Raw genomic sequence first — 25,248 nt, forward strand, 5'->3', positions numbered from 1 at the left:
GTAGACCATTTAGCTGGCGAGGGCACCAGATTGGTATCTCACATTGACTGTCCGTTCCTGTAGTCATCATTAAGGCATGAGCTCTCACAAGGCAAGAAAAACTATTTCTTAGTGGAAAATCACCATCGAAAGAGAGAGAGAGAAAATGTCGGTGAAATTTGAGAAGGTGGTTAACTTATCTTGTATAGATCAACATGAGGACCAGATGGTTTTTGATGAAAAAATTTGATTTTGGGAAAAAACAGAAGTCAACACAAATACTACTGAGGTTGCAAATTGGAGAACGTAGCCTTTTTTAAATGTTGAGGGTCTACTATACAGACAGAGAAACATAAGCAATTTCTCGATGACTAAGGATATGGTGGGGTCTTAGTATCATTACCCCAGCAATGCGATAAGGGATACAGATTTAAAGGGTAGAGGAAATGGAACTGTGTGCTTACTGCAGGGCAATTTAACAAATACATTCCTGGTTTAGTCATTACTTGCTCTGTGAGCCCAAGAAAACAACCTCTAGAGACGAAAACAAACAGTTGATCATTCAGATTTGTTGCATTCTACTCAGTCATTCAATTATTGTCTAGCTCTATGAGGAACTGTTACCCAATTAAAAAGAAACCCAGTGACTATTTCACTTATTAACAAAAGAGGTTAAACCTAATGAAAAGTTGTTTTGAAAGTTTTACATATAGCATCCTTTGTATGAGCAGAGCTAGTGAGAATATGATGATCACACAGTAACATTATTAGGAAGATTAGGACATGGAAGGAAACAAAGGTAGAAAGAAAATAGGTAGAAATAAAGCATAGTATTCCACTATTCCCATTTCATTCTTGCTGTCCTCCTCACCCCTCCATTCTGTAGTCAAACAAATGAGGAAAAACTCACACTATCCCTCACCCCCACCATTTTTCCATGTGCATACACAGATACATTCCTGGGAGGTAAGCTCACAAATGACACCACTGAACCAGCAATGCCTGGGTGGTATGTGCAAATGAGTGCTGTTTGTGCAAAGTGCTATGCCTTAGTCACAAGAGTGCCTGTTGGAGAGATTAGTTCTCAGGCAGGAAAGTGACAGAGGCCAAAGGCTTCTTGCAAACCCCTCTGGATCTACGGAGACCCGAGACACCCATGCATGTTTACCTGGGGAACCTGCCAGAGAGTCCCCTCTGCTGACAGCGAAGGTACGAGACACAGAGACGGGCACTAAAGAGTCAGGGGCCAAGGATTTGAGTTGCAAAAGGGAAGATATAAACACAAAAGGAAAGAGACAAAGAACAAAATGGGTGAGACAGTCTGTTCCTGGATCTTCACAACATCACACTTCTCTGCAAAAAGGAATCTTGACTCTGAAAACACAGAAATCACATCCTCTTACAAAGTCACTCTCCAGAAAGACAAGAAAATAAAATGGATTTTGCTGAAAGTCATCTGAAAAGATGTGCAACACATCTTGGAATCAGAGGCACAAGCACAAGCCGAGCCCTGTGGGAAGCATGTAGGCAGCACTCTCTGAGGTCCCCATTTTGAGCCTGCAAACATGCTGGGAGCCCAGCGCTGCATTCCCACCAAGCTCTCCCAGCTCCCATGGAGCTCAACTGCCAAGGGCACCTGCATGGGTACTCAGAGGCCTGAATGGAAAGCGTGTGCTCCTGCTAGGGGCATCCTTGAGGAAGCTACATCCTGACTCTGACTCCTAGGAGCTCCCTCTGGTCACAGTGTTGGTGAAGAACTGTGCATTGCTAGAGGATAGGGATAAAGGAAGAACAATATCTCTAGCAGTGTTAATGTGAATCAACTTGAATTAAATCATAGCCACTTCGTGGTAAGTACCAGTGGTCCAAAGCATCTCTCTGTTCCCTTTTCCTTCTCTTTCCCCACAGAGTTGGAAATGGTGCTGGCTATCACTTGGGGGCCTGGGTAGAGTTGAGTGTGTAGTAACAGTCCAGTTCCTCCCCCTTCAAGTGGTGTCTGGGCACGGGACCCATGGGAACCTGTCTTCATCTCTCTTATCTGATCATTCCCAGAGTCTTTTTTAAGGAGCTAAATGGAACCACTCTGCAGATGATAGCATACGGAATAGACAGCTTCTGCATTTTTATTTGCTAAACCAAATGATTTTATTTGAAATGACCTACCTGATAATCCTTTACTCTGACATGAGATGTTAATGAATATTAGAATGGGCCTCCAATATTATGAGACACAATGGAGTTAAGAAACCCTCTATTCTCAAGAAGAATCATAGTTCTAAATATAGAAATGTATATACCAAATTGTATACATTGTATACACCAAACTGTAAACATTGTATACAATGTATTATACAATGTATAAATGTATATACACCAAACAGAAAGGAGACTTGTTCTTTCCACATCTGCACACCTGTGTGTGCACCTATTCCAGCTACCCTGGGTTCCTGGCAATCAGAACCAAGAAGAAGACAATGTAGATTATGTTCCCTTCGCCTCATACAGGAAAGGCAGAGACTTCTTTGTAGCCTCAAGTTCAACTTTGAAGCATAGGTTCATCGTGCCAGTATTCCAGCAAACTCATAATCTCACTCCTCATCCTCAAAGGCTTATCAAGCTAGCTTCAAGCATAGGGGGAGGGGGCTGGGCCAAGACCCTGCAAGATTTTATTGCCTTTTGGCTTAGACTTAAGCTCTCCCTCAACCTATAGGGTTGAGGTTCTTGGCCAATGAAAGATGCTGGGTGGCTGGACCATGGGCTGAGCCTTCACCTGGAATAACTGGGATATGGCTGGCCTTTGCAGTTACTTCACACTTCACTACACTGAGTATGGATTCAGGGAGGATGGAAAATGTCTTTTTATCCCTATCAGCTAATAATATTTCTTTTTCCTTCTGAAGATTTACAGAGATGCTCAGTAACATGGGGAGAGAAAAAGAAAGAGTGTTATGCTTCTTTTCAGTTAACTAGTTTTAAAGGAGAAATCAATGTTGCAACCTTATTTCTATCTCGCTGATGCCATCAAACACTTTTGAAAGAAAGAACTAGAGACAGGAAGGAAGGAAAGGAAGAAATCAGAGAACATATTCCTTCTACTTAAAACAATTTTTTTTTTTTTTTTGAGATGGAATCTTGCTCTGTAGCCAGGCTGGAGTAAGGTGGCATGATCTTGGCTCACTGCAATCTCCACCTCCCCGGTTCAAGCGATTCACCTGCCTCAGCCTCCCAAGTACTTGGGATCAAAGGCATGCACCACCATGCCTGGCTAATTTTTGTATTTTTAGTAGAGATGGGATTTCACCGTGTTGGCCAGGATGGTCTCGAATTCCTGACCTTGTGATCCACCCACCTTGGCCTCCCAAAGTGCTGGGATTACAGGTGAGAGCCACCATGCCTGGCCACAGCACTGGGCTAGGAAGCCATATGTAGGCCTTTTTTTCTCAGAATTTCCACCTCTTTCAGTCTTCTGGAAGAGATCACAGACATTTCTAGGTAACATATTAGAATCCCAGTGGTCGTCCCTAATGTGATGGATGATGGAAATTTCCTTTAGAGAACTAAGGTTTGCTAACGTCCGGTAACCCGTCCCTCACCCATCGAGAGTTCTACTGAGCACTGAGATTCGTTGTCTTAAGTATAATAACGTACCAGGGTCTTTTCAATTTTACAGATCTCCTCCAACTCAAGTTCTGCCACTCTTCAGAGTGGACAGGTACTTCATTTCAGCCACTGGCTGGGCTATTACACTGTAACAATTACACTGTAAATTGTTCCACTATTTTCACTTAGAAATTGCATTCCAGAATATGATGGATCTGAAACCTGTATTTTCTTGTGCTATGTGAACTAGCCAGGACACCGGGAAGTATCTTGGCCGGTCACCAACTTACTGCGTGATTTGAAGCAAGTCATTTCCTTAGTTTCACTCATGTTAAAATGGTATCTACCTTGCCATGTTCCGGGGACTATGATATCAAGCTCTGGGACTCTCTGACAATTCCCACCACAAGGGAATATGTAAAATCTTTTCTTATGATGTGAGGAAAGACCCTATTTGGCATTGAAGTGGCCACTGTAAACACTAACAGCTGAAAGCAAAATTCAGATCCGTGAATCAGAAAGAAATGTAGAGAAATAATTCTTTCTGGATCACACTTTTAATCACAAGAAATGCCATGCCCTTTAAACACAAGTGCAATAACTACACAGGAAACAGCAAGAAGGCACAGCACAGAAGGGGCAGAGCAAACCAGCCATCAGCCCTGTGCCTGCCCCCCACCAACAGCATGCATGGCCAGCTGGCAGATACCTCTCCACTAGCTGAGAGGTGGTGAAGCAGGAAAGAGAAGCAGATAAGCAGCGTATTGCACAAGGGTGGAACTTACATCCCCAAATCTTGCAGTCACTTCTTACTGCGGACAAACCCCACAGACACAATAATAGCATATGAGAGTTTTTGAGTAAAGGCCATGGGTGAATTGTTATTGCACAGAAGGAAGGGCTGAACCTCTGCCCAAGCACACAAATTACCTGCCTGCATTTCCTGGAAGGTGGCAATAAGCAGTGCCTCCCCTCCCAACCCCTGCATCCCCTCAACATGTGAGCAGAGAAGCCGCAGAAAACATTCCAGACACTAGAACCTAAGCCCCCATGGTCTGTGGGTACCTGGCAGGAAGCAGTGTTCCTGGCAGAACATTACAAAGAGGCTGCCAGCATTTGTCTTAGCCCCAGCCCAGGTCCAGGTCCCTAGAGCGGGCTGAGGCAGGACTATGATGGGGAGGACGAGGAAGGGGTTTGAGAGATACATACGAAAGACAGAAGATCCAGCCAGACTTCCAACCTTCCGCACGTCATTATCTAAGGACAGAAGGATGCAGTGGGTTTCAGACGCAACTCAGAAAACACACTTCTTATGGGAATCTTCCCTCTTCTATCTACCCCCAGCACCAATTAACCCTGTAAAAACCAGGCAATTAAATGGAAGGGTAGGGAACCAGTATAAAAAGCAAAATAAACTTGTCTTTTCACACTGAAATCTACCACCCTAGATCCCTAACACTTGACAATATTACTGCTTTTTACAATTCAATTTTTGTCACTTTTCTTTAAGCACTAACTGAATGAAAAGTGATTCATACACCCATTTTGCAGAGGAAGGAACTAAGGCCAAGGAAGTTAAATGGCTTGTCCAGGATGATTAACAGGAGTCAAAGGAGGAGTCAAGACTTGAACCCCTCTGCTTTTTCTACCATATCCCATTAGTTTCCCAATAAACAAATGGAAACTAGAATACCTGAGCAAGCAGTGGTCATGATGGCTGGGACGCCATAGTAAGTAAAGGCTCCATTCTCAAAGCGAAGGCCTTCCTTACCAACCTCCACCTCCACTTTACCCTGGGGGAAAAAAAAAGGAAGTGTACTATGAATGTGTATGAGCACTTCCAGTTCTACTATTGACTAGAACCCTAAGCATTTCTGCTTGGATAACAAGTGGACTAGACCCATGTTCTTATCACAGAGGAATGTTAATTCTCTCCAGATTTACATTTGAGAAAGCACCTCCAAATTTAGTAGCTCTTTGTAGTAAATTCAGTGCTTCATTGTTCATAAAACAGCATCCAGTCATGAATAACCACGCTGTCCTTGCGTACTGTAATGGCCCTTCCATGATGCAGGCCTAAGCACCAGCTAACCCAGGGCCTCATAAACTGCCCCACTGGTTTAGTCCAAGACTGGACCATTTCTAAGTCAGGTCAAGATAAAATCTAGGCCGGGTGTGGTGGCTTACGCCTTAATCTCAGCACTTTGGGAGGCCAAGGTGGGTGGATCACGAGGTCAGGAGTTCGAGACCAGCCTGGCCAATATGGTGAAACCCCATCTCTACTAAATATACAAAAATTAGCTGGGTGTGGTGGTGCACACCTGTAGTCCTAGCTGTTCGGGATGCTGAGGCAGGAGAATTGCTTGAACCAGGGAGGCAGAGCTTGCAGTGAGCTGAGATCAGGCCACTACCCTCCAGCCTGGGAGACAGAGCAAGACTCCATCTCAAAAAAAGAAAAAAAAAAAAAAAAACATAAAATCTAATTCTGTGTGAAGCTTGTTTAATTCATTGCCAATAATAGTGATAGCTGACGTGTAATGCATAGCATGCATGGACATGACACTGTGTTATGTGCACTGCATAGATTCTCATGCAATTAGCCCCACAACCCCAGGAAGCCCATGCCATTTTTATCCCTGATTTACAGGGGACTCAATTTTGAGGCTCAGAGATTGAATAACTTGGTCAAGGTTAGTTAGGAGATGGCAACAATGGAATTTTAAAGCCATAGTTTTCAAATGTCTGAGCCTACACTCCTGCTCCTACATTTTATTCCATGTTTTATTTGAAAACTGTTAAGTTTATATTCAGTATACGACATGAAACTATGTGCTCATTACATTATACAAACAATGTAACCAGATTCTTGTTGATTTCCAACAGTGAAGCACATGACTTCGTTTTTTGGAGAAGAGAGGTCATTTTGTTCAGACCATTTGGAAGGATATATGTGAGGCAAATTACAGTGACAGAGCAGAGAGGTTGGAAGTGGACTGTAATAAGGAGATGATTTCTAAGTTCATGTGAGCTTAATTAAGATTCTAAAATACAATCAGCATATTTAGGATTCACAAGGTTATGTTAGGAAGGGACAGGGAATCAGTGACAGAGCTCATGGTGAAGCCAGACAGGGCACCAGCAGTGTTACAAGCTGTAATCATGTCAGACACTTATTTAAGACAGGCCTATTCAGGTATCCAGAGCAGAAGGTGATCGTACTTATGTGAGCACTGGGGAGATGTTGCACTTCTTTGAACAGGTCATTTTTCCCCTTCCTGGTCCTCTTAATGGGGAGAAGATTCCAGGAACTACAAAGGCTGAAATGCAGCTGAGATAATGAATGTGTCCCGTGCACCTCCAGAGAGCAGAGCAGGGACCAGTAAGGAAGTCAGAGATGGTGAGATTTCCACTGGACAGAGAGAAGGGTTTAAAGAAGAGTTGTCTAAAGTTTAGCAGGCAGTGGGCAGTTTCATTTCAGGGGATGTTCAAGCAGAGATGAGGAGGTATTATAGTTTCTGCAGAGCAGCAGTTCTGGAAGTTTAGAAGCAAAACCCCTACTGGAGAGGTATTCATCCCACCCCAAACATTGCTGAGTTGTCAGACTAAATGCTAAAGATCCCAGCACTCCCAGGACACCAGTCTTCTGTGTCTAGCCCCCTCCTGTGGGTCATGAAGAAATGTCCACCCAGCTGGCCTTGTTCCTAAGGCAGCCAGCTAAGTCTCGGAACTTGGTGCTGAAGGAGGCATGGCCATTTCTTCACCCTGGAGATGCCCTCATCTGGCTCTTAGAGGTTCCCTGACTTTCCTACTCACCTGTAGAAGCAGCACAAAGTAGTCCACAGGGCGGTTGCGCTGGTAGAGGTAGTGTTCCGGGGCCTTCTTGTTCTTCTCATCAAACTTCAGCTCCTGGATCACGTTGGGATGTTTCAGGAGCCGGAGCAGGATCTTCTCCGAAAGGTACAGAGATTTAAAGGGCTCCACTTCTAGAGGAGAGTGAGGAGGGAGGGAGGAATCAGCATCAGCTGTGTCCCACCCATTCCAGCAGTGGCAGCTGGGAGGAGTCAGAGTGGGCACGAGGGCCCCCTATGCATGTACCAGGGCACCAGGCTGGCAGGGCTTCTGCGTTCCTTCGGAGTGGAGGATCCTAATCCCAAGTATGCATCTCAGGGCCTTACCCATGTCCTCTGGAGATGTGTGTCCCTGCACTGGTACCTCAGGAGAAACAGGGCTCCATCTGGAAATGTCTGTTTCGTTACTAATTTTCTTTGATTTTATTTAAAATTGGACATGGATAACTAAGCCACATAAATAACAAAGACTTTACTGCTATAATTGAATGAAATGCAGATAATTTAATCCGACTTATTTGTATGACATATATCTGCTGAATGAAATGAAATCCCACATTACTAGAGACAGGCAATTATTTAAATAATAAGTTGTCAATAATATGAGGCAGCCTTGCATCATATTTATATATTACAGCTATTACTTATATTACATATGTTAAACTCATATTACTTATCTTATATATGCTCTGGGAAGTAGTTAAAAGAAATCTGTATTCAGAACTAGAAATTCTATCTTAAAGCAGCTGCAACTGAAAATTTTCTACTCGTTAGCACCTAAAACAGTGCTAGCGCTCATTATATACTCAATAAATACATGCTGGATTAATTAAATATTGAACTTTGTGATAGATATGATCATTCTAGGTCAGCACATTAATTAGGCATGGATGGTCAGAGGGTTCAAAGACAAACTTGACCTTCTTCACAAGAAGCAGCTTATCTTTGGATTGTCTCACTTTTTTTTCTTTCTAAAGATCCCAAGATTCACAATCCACTTCTGTATTTAAACAATTCATAGCTTCTATGGCATTGCTCTAGGGCACCGCAAGTCTAACAGACAGGGAGATGGCCTCAGGCTTCAGCCAGGAAGTGAGTAGAAAAGGGAAAAGTGCGGCAATGGTTTCTTTAGCTCTTTTCTCTGGTAGAAGAGTCGAGTTATACTCATTTCCTCCACTATAAGATCAGGCCTGGGGCTCAATACGACAGTAGGTGGCATCCATTACCCTATCTAAGGCAACCTCCTTCCTAGAACAGTGCTTCTCAGTCCTGACAGTGTACTGGAATCAGGCTGGAAGATTTTAACAAGGATTGGTGCCTGGGTCCCACCCTAGAGATTGTGTTTTAGCTTCTCTGGAGTGGAGACTTGTCCTACCTGTGGCCATGAAGCGGTGTGTGGCCAGCAGAAGCTGTGGTGAGATCTTCACCCGCATCTCTGTGTCCGAAAGCTTAAACAAGGAGAAGTCATGCCGCTTCCGCTCCCGGTGTGGGACCCTCTGCTTTTTCCGATTGTCAGCTGCGGGGTCACAGAGGACAGATTGCAGCTATCTCAGAATCATTGTTGGTCTTTGGAGGCTTTCCCAGAATCACAGGGGACAGATAGAACATTTCTGCAGTGTCAACTATGGATGACATCACAGTATCACCCAGGAAGTAGAAGGATGTTGGTGAGGGATAGACAATGGGAGACTGCCATCATTTCAGTGTTTTCCATACTTAGGGAGTGTATAGTAGAAAAAGGGGAAAGCTGGCTTGGGGTACCCAAGTCTAGGGTTCTGGGGCTGGTTCCACTACTTACTCACCATGCAACCTCTCTAAGCATCAGAGTTTTTATTTTAACCTGTACAAGGAGGCTAGTAATATTTAATATAGCTCTCGTACTCATCTTGTGCAATTAATTATGAGACTCCAACTGGAAGCTACCTGTGAGAATGCTTTTACACAAAGTCATACACACACAAGGGACCTGCATTCTTAGTATCGAGTGGGTTGCAGGGGCCCAGGGAATTTCTGACTCTGTCCCCCTCCTTTCCCCTGAACTGGCCTCAACTAGTCTCCTGCTGCTTATCTGAACCATGATCTGAGTAGTACCTGAAGCATGCCACACAAGAGAAAAGGGCAGCCACTACCTCTTATCTCACAATTTCCCTGCTTCAACCCCAGTCCCTCCACTGGGAGGGAATCAGGGGAAATATAGGGAAGAAGAGAGGAGAAGAAATAAGATTGGACCTATAATCTCTAAAGGTGGGTTTTCTGGGTGGGGGGCCTCAGGCAGGGTCTGGTACCTCCCAAGAGCCTATATATCAGGCATGTAATTATTGGTTGAAAAAATTTGCTTTGTCCAATTTAATTTGTTCTCATTCTTTTTAAAGCTTGTCTAAATATATCTACTTTCCCCCCCCTTTTTTTTCCTTTCTCTTTTTGGTACAGGAAATGTCTCCTTTGGTTCTTTCTCTTTTGTTTTCCCTGAGTTTTGAGTAAAATTTTGAAACTGCTAGCCCATCTTATCTGCATTAAGGGGAACAGGGAAAAGGATTTGGGTTTTCTCCAAACTTGGCCTAAAGGGAAACAGGGCTGTGGGGGAACATCTGGTGCAAGCTGAGTGGCTGCAGTGAGAATGAAAGGGAATGAACCCTTGTGGCAGGAAAACAAGGCCCCAGAATCTGGCTCCTTGGTGTGCCCTCTCTCCTTTTGTGGCTTGCTTTTGGGTTTCCTTCTAGAAGGGACAAAGTGCCCTCCTGCCAGCGCAGCTCTTCCATGGCCCGCTCTGACTCTGGGACTTCGCAGTCATCTGGCCCCTGCTTTGACACTCCTTTTGCTCAAGTCACAGTGGGCAGACCTAGACCCAGATCTGCTCAAGTCACAGTGGGCAGACCTAGTGTCCAGATCACCTGAGGTCAGGGTCATGCAAGAAGAAAGACAGTATCCCTGGCTTCTGGGCCTTTTCACAGCTCTTAAGGAATCATGCCAGCAGCTGATTTACCCTAATCTGCTCCTGTAGAAAGAGGACCACTCAGCAAAAGAGTAGCAGATACAGGTTATCAGCCTCGCTCTCACTAGTGAGCAACTTTCTGATGTGTATAAGTTTGCCTAAATAGTTCCCCTCTCCCCCATCAGATTGCTACTTAAAATGGCATCATTAGGGAATCATTCCTCTGCTCCCCGCTTCATTCCTTAGATTTTAATAGTGTGTGCTTGAAGCCTTAATGTTGTTCAAACAAGTGCCCTGGGAGTTTACTCATTTAGACTATTATCAGCACCTAACACCTTAGTGTGAATGGCTTCACCAGTTTATCTGAGACATCCGGGATTTTTCTTTTTTTTTTTTTTTGAGACAGTCCTCCCAGGCTCCCATGCTGGAATGCAGTGGTACAATCTCAGCTCTCTGCAGCCAGGACCTCCCTGGCTCAAGGGATCCTCCCACCTTGGCCTCCCAAGTAGCTGGGACTACAGGCATACGCCACCACACCTGGCTAACTGTTGTATTTTTTGTAGAGATGGGGTTTCACCATGTTGCCCAGGCTACACCTGAGAATTCTAAATCAAGAGTGGCAGGCAGAGGTGGGGGAGGGAGAGGACATTTCCAAGCTCGATCCCCACGTGAGGAAGACATGCCTGGTTGGGGCAAGCACAGTAGTGCCAGGCTCTTGGAGGGAGGTGCCATGATTCTCCTGCTTGTTTTTGTGAAGGCCTGGCCCACCTTTAGGGTTGATCTCTTTGTCCAGAAGGAAGGCACCCTTTCTGCACTGCTCACTGCCTTATGGCATCAAAGCTCTTTCTACCAGGGGCCAGTTTCTGAAAGGCCGCATCTCACTAACTAAGGGCCGAAGTCTGAAATGAGTTATCTGCGAGGAAGAAAAGGATGGCTATTCCATGAGATTAAATTCTGAGGAGGAAACCATTCCTGGCCTAGGGACTCCCATGGACTTAGATAACATTCCAATCCTAGAGACAAAGCATGCCTTTGTAGTGTTTGCAAGCAAAGTTTTGATAAGGTTCAGTAACCCAAAGTATTCACATCTGCATAGAAAAGTCTACATTGTTCCTGAGTGAGGGAGTTAGGACGGGGAGCAGACCAGAAAGAAGGAAACAGAGACAAGAGCAGGGATTCTAGTGGCAGGGAGAGAACAGAAACCGAGGGTGGTAGGCTGAAAGGCATAAGAGGACAGGGAAGTGTGTAAGAAGGAATATTCCGTTTTTGGCTTAGGTTGTGAGTAGGCAATCTCATGACCGTCTCCACTGCTCACTGCTGTTCTGGTGTGAGTGGAACCCCTGTTGGGGTCTGCATCTAAGTGAATGAAGCAACCAAACAAGAACACGGGGGATAGAAACAAGGGCAGAGAGGCCTCTGGGCACCGTCCTGGGAACACTGTGTTTCCTGTAGTCCCTTTTCTACCCAAAGGCTGGGAGGTCTCCTTTTCATAGTCTTGGCTCAGTTCCTGAAGGCTGCCTCCTGATAAACACTTAGCTAGCATGTTCCCAGTGACTCAGAAGTGATTCCAGCTAGGGTATCTTGCCACAGCAGCACCTGGCATAAGTGGCTGACACACATCAGGGCACAGAGTTTGCCCTGACACCCTTTCTATAAATCAAACAAGGCCTTACCTGAGAGTCTTGGAGGGAAATAAGATGACCCTGGGAACAGCCAAGGCTGTGCACTTACTGTAGAGATCTGTTTCATCCAGGATCTCTGACTTGATGATCTCCTCTATGATATCCTCCAGTGTGACAATGCCCATCACCTCATAGAAAGGGTCTCCTTCTCCCTCATTATTCACCCGCTGGACAATGGCCAGATGAGATTTTCCTAGAGAACAAATGAAATCACAGTTAAGTATCGGGGACATCTTCATAGACCTTTCTTTGTGAGAAAAATGATACAAAGTTGCGTCTGACCAATCTCAGGGCTGCACTCATCCCTGGACCTCCTTAAAATATGAAGTTTTTAGGCAAGGGCTTATAAATGCAAACCTTATTCTTTTAAATTTGTGTTTCTGTTTAGGGAAGTTACTGAATATACTCAAAACCAGTTGATTTTTTTTTCTTTGAACTTTTACATATTAGTAAGTATGTGTTAGCTGATGTAATATATACGAATTGAAAGAGCAATAATTTAGAGTCAGAATTATGGTAAAAGTCATTCTCCTCCCCAAGCCCCCTTCCCCACTAACTATCCCAGTTACGATTCCTTGGCAAATCATTTAATCTCCACTGAATTACCATCTCTCATCTAGAATCAGGAAATAATGCCAGTGTGATTTTAAAACATGGCCTTCGTGGTATGCCTCCCATGGAGAGGTGTGGTCTACAGCCCCTTCCCTTGAATCTGGGTGGGCTTGTGACTACTTCAACCAAAAGAGAATGGGAAATGAATGTCCATTATAAGATTTCTGAGGCTAGGTCATAAAGGCATGTAGCTTTTGCTGCAAGAACATTGTAAGAAGTCTGACTATTACCCTGAGGCCACCATAGTGGAAAGGCCACATGTAGGTGCTTAGGTGCCAGTCCCAGCTGAGCCCACCCTTCCAGCCTTCCCACCTAAGTGCCAGCAGCTTGGCGAAGAAGCTGTTTTGGAAGTGGATCTGCCAGTCTCAGCTGATCCAGCCCCTTGTCTCACTTACTCCCCAGCCAGGCAGGCAGCCTTCCTTCCCTTCCTTCCTTCCTTCCTTCCTTCCTTCCTTCCTTCCTTCCTTCCTTCCTTCCTTCCTTTCTTTTCTTTCTCTTTCTTTTCTTTCTTTCTCTTTCTTTCTTCTCTCTCTCTCTCTTTCTCTCCTTCCTTCCTCAGCCTCCCAAGTAGCTGGGACTACAGATGCCTGCCACCACGCCAAGCTAATTTTTGTATTTTTAGTAGAGATGGGGTTTCACCATGTTAGCCAGGATGGTCTTGATCTCTTGACCTCGTGATCCTCCCACCTTGGCCTCCCAAAGTGCTGGGATTACAGGCGGGAGCCACCTCGCCTAGCCTCTCCCCAGCCTTTCAAGCAGCTTCCAGCTGTGGCCCCAGACACTGTGAAGTAGAGATAAGCCATTCCCGCTGTACTTCTTTGGAATTCCTGACTCACAGAATCTGTGAGCATAATAAAATAGATGTTGTTTTATGGCTCTAAGTTTTAGGGTAGTTTGTCAGTAGCAATGGTAGCTTGAACAATCAGTACCTATAAGGTGATTGTGGAGCTCCAATGACCTAGTGAATATGTGAAAAGACTATAAACTACAAGATGTCACTGGCAGAGAATTCACAGACTTCATTTTTATTGACTGATGATTGAATAATAATAGTTTCCATTTATTGAGCTCTTACTATGTGCCAGAGAACTCTAAATTTATCTATTTAATTCTCATAACAACCACTGAGGTAAGTGCTATTCTCCACATTTTACAGATAACAGAACTGAGGCACATATTGGTTAAGCAGCATGTCTGAAGTTACACAGCCTGTAAGAGCAGAGCTGGACTGCAAACCCAGGTAACTAGGTACAGTACTAACCTGGGGACTGAAGTTTTGTCTAACAGTCCTGCTTTATATCAGTTTGTTTTCTTCTGCTGTATAGACACATTTCCTGGTCCTTTCTCTTTTTTTTTTTTTTTTGAGGTGAAGTCTTGCTCAGTCGCCCAGGCTGGAGTGTAGTGGTGCGATCTCGGCTCACTGCAAGCTCCACCTCCCAGGTTCACGCCATTCTCCTGCCTCAGCCTCCTGAGTAGCTGGGACTACAGGCGCCCGCCACCACGCCCGGCTAATTTTTTGTATTTTTAGTAGAGATGGGGTTTCACTGTGTTAGCCAGGATGGTCTCGATCTCCTGACCACGTTATCCGCCTGCCTCGGCCTCCCAAAGTGCTGAGATTACAGGCATGAGCAACTGTGCCCAGACTCCTGGTCCTTTTTCTAAAATGAAAATCTGGTTGGTTCTTTTCCTTGGCTCAGAGACATTTAAGGAGAAAATCTGGGGTACTGACTCAGATGTTATTATGATAAACAATAAAAAGCAAGTTCATGCTTTATTAGTACCCTTTATAAACTCTTGCTTAGCCATTGCTAAAAAATATCAGTCAAGAGGAGTCATCAGTTTGCAGGAGGCATAATTAACCATTAAAATGTAAATGAATTTCTGTATCAAATATCTGAAATCATAAGATAGCTACCCCTTGGAGTTTTTAAACTAAAACGAAATTGGAAAGATGGCATTTGTATCACCCAAGAATGGTCTCTAATTTCTTCCCCACCTTCAACCTAACCTTCAGCCTACTTCTGTACTGATCTGATCATGTTACAACTCTCCTCAAAAACCCTCTATGGCTCCCTACTGCTTACAGAATCAAGTCCAGGCTCATTAGTTTGGTATAATATCATCAAGATTCCACAATGTGGCTCTTCCCTGTCTAACTGTGTGCCCTGCTACATCCCCCAATCATTCTACACTCCATGTGTACCATGTTACTACCACTTCCTCGATTTCTCTTCGCCATTGCCGCCATCTCCCCTACCGCCAACTTTGAGCTCTAGCCTAGGTACCAGCTCTCCAAGAAAGCTCCTCCAGATCTACCCCACTCTGAATCTGAACCAACCTCTCTATTTCAGCATTTATCACAAATTGCTGCTTCCTGTAACTAGCAATGTATGTGTCCTACACTAGATAGCATTTCCTCCTCGGATCATGAACTGCTTTAGAACAAAGGATCATATACTTAAATAAGGTTCCCTCCATATATCGGACAGCCAATCAGTGCCTGATGAACTGAAGACTGAATAAAAACTCATAATTTATACAATAGGTGATATTAAAACTGGATACTAAAGAAAGCCTTTATTTTCTGATAAAATATAATAGTATGTTTAAATTAAAATTTAAACCCTTTAGAAAGGTTCTAAAATTATCCTTTCTGGAAACAACTACATCCTACCCAGTTGGGCCAAAGTACTTTGTATCTTAAATTAGATTATATTAATTGTTAGAAATGTGCTCAATTTAAAATTTTTCATTTCTAACACATTTTTCTTAACTTATGGCACCTATTCTCACTTTTCTGCTAACATGTGCTAGCAGATGACAAAACAAATGTCTAGTATAATGAAAAGCCTTGGAAAAGTGATTTCATAAAAGTGTTTCCTATAATTGGATTTTTTTTGTAATGTGAACCCTGGAATACATATAATACAGCCATACTCCCTACCACTAAGATAATTTGTTCATATGATGAAATTAAATGAACAGTTTTTGATATTTTGCAGAGTACGATAATTTCCACATGAAAAACTGCCATTGCTGTATACTCTGAAAGTTCAGTTTGAGGACACACTATGTTATCCCCAAGGAACAGAGACTTTCAGCTCTAATTATATCATATTTAAGATAATGTGCCCAGGTAAGCTATTTAGAAACATTTTATTATTTACTCTCGGCCTCTGAGCTTCCCTCCAAAGCCTGTCAAGATCTTCTACAAACAAATGAAGGAAGCCATTTCTTCTTATGTACAGACCGGCATGGGAATTGCCAATCACAATCCTTATTCCGAGTTGACACTCACAGAGACAAGAAAACCAGCTGTTTCCATGACACACATACCACACACACTCAGGAAAGGTTGGTCTTTTAGAGCCCTATGCCTGCACCTCCCCTACTCCCTTCCTGGGCCCTAGAGGTGCTGGGGGTGGCCCTATGTGAAGCCAATCTTGAGACAAGCGCAAGTCACTCCCTCTTGTCACAGCACTTTGCACACATCTCTGTACTGGCATTTATAATAACAATGATAGCTGTTATTATTATTATTAAAGCTACCTTTTGCTATGCACACTCCAGGGGCCAGGCACAGTGTCAGGCATCGCACACACATTATTTCACCCTAGTTGTTTTCTATTTATATGTGATCTCCACCCCCACCCGTGAGGGTAAGCTCCCTGAGAGGCAACAGGTATGCTACGTCCCATTTACTTCTGTTTCCTCAGAATCTACAATAGCACCTGGCATATCATCAGTAAGGAAATACAAATCAAAATCTTACAACTCTTAAAAACACAACTCCAAAAGTGGGCAAAAGATTTAAGTAGATATTTCTCCAAGGAAGATAAACAATTGGTCAATGCACATGAAAAGATGCTTAACATTGAGAAGTCAACAACTAGTAGCTGATAACTGGATATCCACATGCAAAAAAGTGAAGTTGGATGCCTACCTCATACTATACATAAAAATGAACTAAAAATGGATCAAGCACCTACATATAAGAGTAAAAACTATAAAACTCTTAGAAAAAAAAATAGGAGAAAACCTTACCATAGGCAGTGATTTCTTAGGACACCCAAAACACAAATAAAAAAAAAAATAGATCAAATGGACTTCACCAAAATTAGAAACATCTATGCAAAGTACACCACCAAGAATGGTAAAAGACAATGCACAGAATGGGAGAAAATATTTGCAAATCATTAAAGGACTTATATCCAGAATATATAATGAAATATTACAACACATAGAAAACCAACTCAATTAAAAGGTGAGCAAAGGATTTGAACAGATATTTCTCCAAAGAAGATATACAATTGGTCAATAAGCAAATGAAAAGATGCTTAACATTGTCATCATGAAGGAAATTCAAATCAAGATGCTAATGAGATACTTTATACCCACAAGATAGTGATAATAAAAAAGACAGATAACAACAAATGTTGGTTAGGATGCAGAAAAAATTGAACCTCTCAGACATCGTTGGTGGGATTGAAAAATAGTCTGGTGGTTCCTCAAGATGTTAAACACAAAATTATCAAATGTCCTGGCAATTCTACTTTTAGATAAATGAAAATATATGTCCACACAAAAACTTGTACACAAATATTCAGAGCAGTATTATACCTAATAGCCTAAAAGTGAAAACAATCCAAATGATTCCAAACAAAATATGTTATATCAATACAATTGGATATTAACCTGCCATAAAAAGGAATGAAGTACACTCTACAACATGGATGACCCTTGAAAGCATTCTGCATAGTGAAAGAAGCCAGACACAAAAGGCCATATGTTGTATGGTTCCATTTATGTAAAATTTCCAGAATAGACTAATCTATAGAGGAAGAAAGTAGATCATGGTTGCCAGAAGCTGGGGAAAGGAGATCGTGGGGCATGCCTAAGTGAGTACAGAGTTTCTTTTGGGTTGATGAAATGTTCTGGAATTAGATGAGTAGGGATGCTTGCACAACTCTGAATATACTAAAACGCATTAAGTGTGCACTTTAAAATGATGAGTTTTACGGTATGTGAATCTTATCTTAATGAAGCTGTTATTTTTTAAAAAGAAAGCCAATTGGAAAAATTAATAATCCATGCCTGAATGAGCAGGAAGTTGGTGTGGCTGAAAGTTACAACCTACAACACAAGTTGAGTAAAAGTAGGGACTGCTTCATAAAGAGAATGAGTTGAAATGAGAGGAATGCTGGTTTGGACTTGGGTAATAATTTACAGTACACATTATCATTTTGTGCTCTAGGATGTGTGGAGAGTAAAAATGGTCTCCCACAGGTGAGGCCACTGGGAGACCAGAAATAGGGGAGAAGGCACCATATTATGAGTTCTGTGCAGGTGGAAATGGTGAACAGGGATGAGGGCTTGATCACAGACGAGAGGGAAAATATGAGAACAAAGAGCTGTTGGCCTGGGACATAGCGGGTTCACATCTTTCAGAAACCTCATCAACTCTTGGGGATGACTTGTGAATATTTACAACTCCTAAACCGGGTCCAACTGGGGCAGTGGGGGCTCAAATATCCCAAGCGTTTCCATCTTTCTCCGGGCAAATGCTCGTATCTAACACACATTATTTCTCCTCTCTACCTGTTCACCATTTCTACCTTTACTTCCTAATGGCATATGTCATAGAGTGGCTTAAGTTTTGGTTTTTCTCTTCTGCCTTCCTATGAGATTATGTGAATGAGAACTGTGGCCTTTTCTGTTGAGCCATCCCTCTACAGACTAGCAAAACTTCTCAAATGCCTTCTCACAACTATTAGTCCGATCTCAGTTTCCTTCCAACTTTCTAGAAAAGTGAGATGCCTGTGAAATAATTTAGGCTAATAATGAAGAAGAATATCATTTATACAGAACTTCATAGTTTGTGAGGAGGCTTTATACAGAGTACAGAAGAGCACTGAAGTTGGATGTTCTTCAGGACCTCCTGTACCCTCATGGTGTGAATCAATGATTGGACAGGCTCTCAGCTTTCTCCAGAATCTATTGAGACATGTGTCTTGTGCATATTTTTAAACAAGTTAGCCTTGTTTCCAATTTCCATTAAAGAATTCTATCTCATTTGGTGGGCATTTTCCTTGGTGAGGAGGTGGTGGCGGCGGCAGAGTGGAAGCAGAGACTGTATTCCCTTAGGATGATTACTGCAAACAAGACCACATGGAAAAGTCATATTAAGCTACAGATGTTGAGGAGCAGACTAAGCTAAGTTTTCTCCACACAATCTCAGTCTTGAGTCAGGTCCAAAACAATTGGGGCCCTGGCAAAGTCACCCTTCCAATTTCTAAAAATAGTGAAAGTGACAAACTTTAATCCTGCTAAGTCCAAGGGCATAATGTATCTCATAAAGATTCAGCGGAGGCAGAAGGTACTTCTTTGGGTGGAAAATTCTTGAATGATACCAGTTTATGAGGCGTTTTTACATGTTTCTTGAGCATACTACTGTGCCATTGAACATCAATAGATGAGAAATCTCTGGGCTGAGTTGAAAAGTAAAGGAACAGTAGGTTTTATGATATTGCACTTTCTAAAAATGAAGGCTACATCTGTCTCTGAGGTCTAAAGAACATACTTAACTCTGGGCTCACTGGTGTCTCACTTCGGATCTGGTGACTGCAAACTCTTTGGCCTCTGGCTTGATTTTCTGCCATGTTCCTGGTGCTCAGCCTCAACAGAAGCCCAGCACTGTCCTGATGGCCTTTCCTGATTTCTACCAGCTGTGAGCTCCTCAAGCCTTGGTTTGCTTCCCTCAAGCCTTGACTACTTCTTCCCAGTCCAGCCTCTGATTTACAATCTCTGGCTCAAATCCTGCTCACATCTTGATGAGACACAACAAAGATGATCTGCAACTGAGATTTGAACCTTGTTTGGACTGCAGTATTGAGATACATTTGGGTGGAACAGAAGAAATAATCCTCAATGAAGCCTGAGGGGTTGGAGTCATACTTCTCTACGATTAACTGATATTTACTGGTGATCTATCTTTCCTCTATGAAACAGGGCCACCTGGTAAGACCCTCCACTCTCAATGCTTTGGAATGCATCTCACCTAGTTCAATGGTTTTCAATGCTGGCTGTGTATTGGAATTACCTGAGAAGTTTAAAGTATATTCTATTAATATAACTGGATCTCATACCTGGAAATTCTGATTTCATTGGTGAGGGGTGGCGTCAATAGTTTAAAATGACCCCCAGGTGAGTCTAACGTTCAGCCAAAGTTGAGAACTACTACCTTGGCTTATGACGTTGGTCCTCAAAGTGTGATCCTTGGACCACCAGCATCAACATCACTCGAACTAATTAAATATGCAATTTCTGGCTGGGTGTAGTGGTTCATGACTGTAATCTCAGCACTTTGGGAGGTTGATGCGGGGGGACTGCTTGAGCCCAGGAGTTTGAGACCAGCCCGGGCAATATGGGGAAACCCTGTCTCTATAAAAAAATACAAAAATTAGCTGGGCATGGTGGCATGTGCCTGTAGTCCCAGTTACTAGAGAGGCTCAGGTGGGAGGATCACCTGAGCCTGGGGAAGTTGAGGCTGCAGCAAACTGTGATTGTACCACTGCACTCCAGCATGGGCAACAGAGCAAGACCCTGTCTCAAAAAATAAAAAAATAAAAATGCAAATTCTCAGGCCCAACCCTAGACCTAGTGAATCGGAATCCCTGGGGGCATAGTCCAGTGATCTGTGGTTTAATAAACTTTACAGGTGGTTTTGATGCAGGTTAAAGTTTGAAAATCACTGGTTTATGGGTAAGATTTGTCCAATGGTTATGAGGAAGAGAAATCAGTACCGAGACATCTAGTAAATCCTGGTCCCTTTGGTGTACCTAGCTTAAAGGTCACAAGATGCTAAGTACTCATGAAAAGAACCTCCAAAAACAAAGGGTAGCTGCAGTGGCAAGGTGATTAATGCTGTATCTTATATCGTGTGAGTGGCTGTAGTATTTTGTTGACATGGGCAAAAAGTAGTCATTGACTCTTCAAAGCTGGGTTTGGGAAAGGGTCTCTTTGTGGCTTCTGTACCAATCTCCTCTGAGACATGCTTGAGATATCACATTACCTATTAGGCTCTTGGCACATTTGAGGTCAGTAAAATTACCCATTACAGAAGGTCAAATTAGTGTTTTCCATGACCCCAAGAATCCAAAGTGCAGTCGTAGTACTGGTTACTGGCGGTGTTCTACCTAAGGTTTTATCACTACCTCGTATCGACATACTCAAACTACAAGTCAGATTTCTTAGAAGATGAGGTTTACAGGCATTGCTTTTAAAGCAGTGGTTCTCAAATGGAGGTGATTTTGATTTTGCCCCCCAGGGGACATTGGCCATGTATGGAGACAATTTTGGTTGTCACAACTTGGGGCAGGGAATGCTACTGGCATTTGGTGGGTAGAGGCCAGGGATGAAGCTAAACATCCTTCAATGCACAGCACAGTCCCCCACCACAAAGAATTACCTAGCCCCAAACATCAACACTATTGAGGTTGAAAGCCCTGGCCTGTTGGGGGTGGGGTGGGCGGGGAGGGGGGGGAGAACATTAGGAAAAATAGCTAATGCATGCTGGGCTTAATACCTAGGTGATGGGTTGATAGGTACAGCAAACTACCATGGCACACGTTTACCTATGTAACAAACCTACACATCCTGCACATATACCCCGGAGCCTGAAATAAATAAAAGTGTAAAAATATACAGAAAGGCAGTGACAGCAACATCACAACTGTATTTTGATATCTGAAGAAGCTAAAATAGCTTCCAAAGCCTTTAATAAATATAGCCTCATCTCTTCTACATGGTTTAGGCACATCCATAGAGAAGAGCTCTCAAGGACCCCATTAGCATACTTCCGATGCCTTGGGGGAACAAAAAGGCAAATAATTGATTTGCTTCCTCTCTTCTTCAAAAATAGCTACAGCACTTTGGTAACTGTTCCCAAGATAAAATATAAAAGCTAGGAGGAAAGCATATTGCTTGGAAATAGAGAACTAAGCAAAATCGTTTTATGATTTTATGGTTTCTGCCTCACTTGTGACCTTCACCTTATAAAATATAGTGGCGTTTGCTACGTTCTTCTTCCTGGTGTGCTTACAGCATCTTTTATTCACTTGGCAGACAGAATTGAGTGTCTCCTCTTTCTTACCTTGGTCTTGGTGACTCGGTACCAATGGAAATGTATTCCTTGGAGTAGCAGCATGAACACTACCTGGGCCTTCGTTCAAAATGCAAGATCTGAGGTCCCATCCCTGCCCTACAGAATCAGGATCTTGCGGGTCCAGATAGCTGTTTTTTTGTTTTGTTTTGTTTTGTTTTTTTGTTTTGTTTTGAGACTGAGTCTCGCTCTGTCACCCAGGCTGGAGTGCAATGGCGCAATCTCGGCTCACTGCAACCTCTGCCTCCTGGGTTCAAGCGATTCTCCTGCCTCAGCCTCCCGAGTAGCTGGGACTACAGGTGCATGCCACCACTCCCGGCTAATTTTTGTATTTTTAGTAGAGATGGGGTTTCACTGTGTTAGCCAGGATGGTCTTGAACTCCTGACCTCCTGCCTCGGTCTCCCAAAGTGCTGGGATTACAGGTGTGAGCCACCACGCCCAGCTGAAACACTACTCTTGACATGTGCTACTCAAAGTGTAGTCCTTGGATTGGAAACATGGTATCACTTGGGAGCTTGTGAGGGAAGCAGAAATTCCGGCCCTCATCCTAGCTTTCTGAATCAGAATTTGCATTTCCTCAAGGTCTCCAGGTGATTCTTAGGCACACTTGGGTATCAGAAAACCTGGTCAAGACTACTCTACTTCTCTTCCCACCCTTAAGACTGGAACTTTTCTGTTTCCATTGTGGATTTCTTCTTACAATCCTCACCTACAGATAAATACATCTTAAAGACTCCAACTCAGTGATTCTCAACCCTGGCTACACATTGGAGTCACCTACTGATGCCTATGTCCTACCCACAGAAATTCTGATCTAATTGATCTTGGATGAGGCTGGGACACTGGAAGGTTTAAAACTTCTTCAGGTGATTCTAATGGGCACTTGCAGTTAAGAACTTCTGCTCTGGTCCTTGATCTTCTGCTCATCTCTCCTGTTGATTAAAGATCCCAGCAAAGCCTATTAATTTAAATATCACCATCACCTCTTTCCTGAGAACTGGATTTATATCTGAACATAGGTGTCTATTTTTTTGTTTTGAGATAGGGCCTCACTCTGTTGCCCAGGTTGGAGTACAGTGATGCAATCTCAGCTCACTGCAACCTCCGCCTCCCAGGCTCAAGGGATCCTCCTACCTCAGCCTCCTGAGTAGCTAGGACAACAGACTCAAGCCGGCGGGCCTGGTTTTTTTTTTTTTTTTTTTTTTTTTGTAGAGATGGGGCTTTGTGATGTTGCTCAGGCTAGTCTCAAACTCCTGAGCTCAAGTGATCTGCCCACTTTGGCCTCCCAAAGTGCTGGGATTACAGGTGTGAGCCACTGCACCTGGCCTCGATGTCTATTCTGAACATCCATCCTGTTTTAGATAGTTTGCCTGAGGGGTCCTCTTGTCAAAATCACTTAACCAAATAGGAACTCCTAATCTTCAAGACACACTGCCCCTGCTCTCCCTCCGTCTTCACTACAGTAAATGGTACCATTAACTCTAGTTACCCTAAGTCATAACCCAAGAGTCATCTTTTATCTTTCCTTTATGTCGGTTTAGAAACAAATCCCCACATTCTTTCAATTCTTCTTCCTTTATTCTTTCAACAAGTACTTACTGAATGACTACCACGTGCCGAGCACTCTTCTAGGCACTTGAAATGCAGCAATGAGCACAATGCACAAAATCATTTTCCTCCTGCGGCTTACACTCTTGTAAGCAGAGGTAAGAAATAATAAAGCAAATACATATGTAAAATATATAGTGTAAGGCTGGGTGCCATGGGTTAAGCCCATTATCCCGACACTTTGGGAGACTGAGGCAGGAGGACTGTTTGGGCCCAGGGGTTTGTGACCAGCTTGGGCAATGAATCAAAACTTCATCTTTATAAAAAGTTAAAAAAAAAAATTAGCCAGGTGGGGTGGTGCATGCCTGTAGTCCCAGCTGCTTGGGAGGCTGAGGCAGGAGGATTGTTTGAGCCTAGGAATTTGAGTCTGCAGCTAGCCATGATTGCGTCACTGCACTCCAGCCTGGGTGACAGTGAGATGTTGCCTCAAAAAAAAAAAAAATATATATATATATATATGTACACACACACACATCATATATATAAAAATATATATATAGCACAGTGCTAAGGGGAAAGCAAAGCAGGGAAGAGTGACGAAGGAGTGTGTGGGAGTGAGAGAACAGGTGTTACGATTTTAGGGAGTGGAGACCCGGGATGAACTCCCTGAGGTGATGTTTCAATAAAGCTCTGAAGGTGGTGAGGTAGGGAGCCCTGTGGAGATCTCTGCAGCAGAACAACATGTAAAGGCCATGCACTGGGAGTGTAACTGATATGCTTAAGGAATGGCAAGGAGGCCAACGCGGTGGCTGTAGAATGTGGGAGAGGAAAGTAGTGGGAGCCAAGGTCAGGGAGTTGAGGGGTGAGAGAGGTACTGATGGGACAGAGCCAGGAAGGCCTTTGTAAGGACTTTGGGTCTTCCTCTTAGTGACATAAAAAAAAGCCATTGTAACATTTTGTGTGTGTGTGTGTGTTTTGCAAAAAGGTGATATGATCTGACTTATGTGTGTGTGTACGTGTTTTTTTTTTTTTGATACAGACTCTCGCTCTTTCACCCAGGCTGGAGTGCAGTGGCATGATCTTGGCTCACTGCAACCTCCGCCTCCTGGGTTCAAGCGATTCTCTGCCTCAGCCTCCCAAGTAGCTGAGATTACAGGTGCCTGCCACCATGCCAGGCTAATTTTTTTTTTGTATTTTTAGTAGAGATGAGGTTTCACCATCTTGGCCAGGTTAGTCTTGAGCTCCTGACCTCGTGATCCACCCGCCTCCACCTCCCGAAGTGCTGGTATTACAGATGTGAGCCACCGTGCCTGGACGACTTATGTTTTAAAAGGAGCTCTAGCTGCTGTGTTGTTTTTTTTTTTTTCTTTTAACTTTTATTTTAGGTTCAAGGGTATATGTGCAGGTTTGTTATATAGGTAAATTCGTGTTACCGAGGTTTGATATACAGATTATTTCATCACCCAGGTACTAAGCATAGTACCTAATAGATATTTTTTTCTAACCCTCTCCCTCATCCAGTGTCTGCCGTTCCCCTCTTTGTGTCCACGTGTTCTCATTATTTAGTTCCCACTGATAAGTGAGAACATGCGGTATTTGGTTTTCTGCTTCTGCATTAGTTTGCTAAACTGCTGTGTTAAGAATAGACATAAGGCCGAGTGCAGTGGTTCACGCCTGGAATCCCAGCACTTTGGAAGGCTGAGGCAGGAGGGTTGTTTGAGCCCAGGAGTTCCAAGATCAGCCTGGACAACACAGTGAAAGCCCATCTCTATAAAAAATTAAAAATATTAGCTGGGCATGGTGGCTCACACCTGTAATCCCAGCTACTAAGGAGACTGAGGTGGGAGGATCACTTAAGGGGTGTGTTTGGCAAAAAGAGTAGGAGC

At 43.3% G+C, this 25,248-nt stretch overlaps 1 protein-coding gene across 5 annotated transcripts in view; it reads right to left on the reverse strand.

Moving 5' to 3' along the window:
- The window catches only part of CNNM1 (cyclin and CBS domain divalent metal cation transport mediator 1), a 67,349-nt gene that overhangs the window by 24,438 nt on the left and 17,663 nt on the right, over positions 1-25,248 (reverse strand). For 3 of the 5 annotated variants that reach the window (XR_002730431.2, XM_023206185.2, XM_023206183.3), the window contains exons 2-6: positions 12,091-12,234; positions 8,803-8,943; positions 7,393-7,562; positions 5,273-5,372; positions 4,789-4,836 (exon numbers count right to left, since the gene is read on the reverse strand). Coding sequence is in view for 4 of the 5 variants with exons in the window: in XM_023206185.2 (XP_023061953.1) it covers positions 4,789-4,836; positions 5,273-5,372; positions 7,393-7,562; positions 8,803-8,943; positions 12,091-12,234 (603 nt within the window). In the remaining variant the exon portion in view is untranslated. Of the gene's footprint in view, positions 1-1,147; positions 1,211-4,788; positions 4,837-5,272; positions 5,373-7,392; positions 7,563-8,802; positions 8,944-12,090; positions 12,235-25,248 lie in introns of all 5 variants that reach the window. The other 2 variants (XM_023206184.2, XM_023206181.2) reach the window with 1 other exon arrangement.

Source organism: Piliocolobus tephrosceles, chromosome 9 (genome assembly GCF_002776525.5).
Source record: "Piliocolobus tephrosceles isolate RC106 chromosome 9, ASM277652v3, whole genome shotgun sequence".
NCBI lineage: Eukaryota > Metazoa > Chordata > Mammalia > Primates > Cercopithecidae > Piliocolobus > Piliocolobus tephrosceles.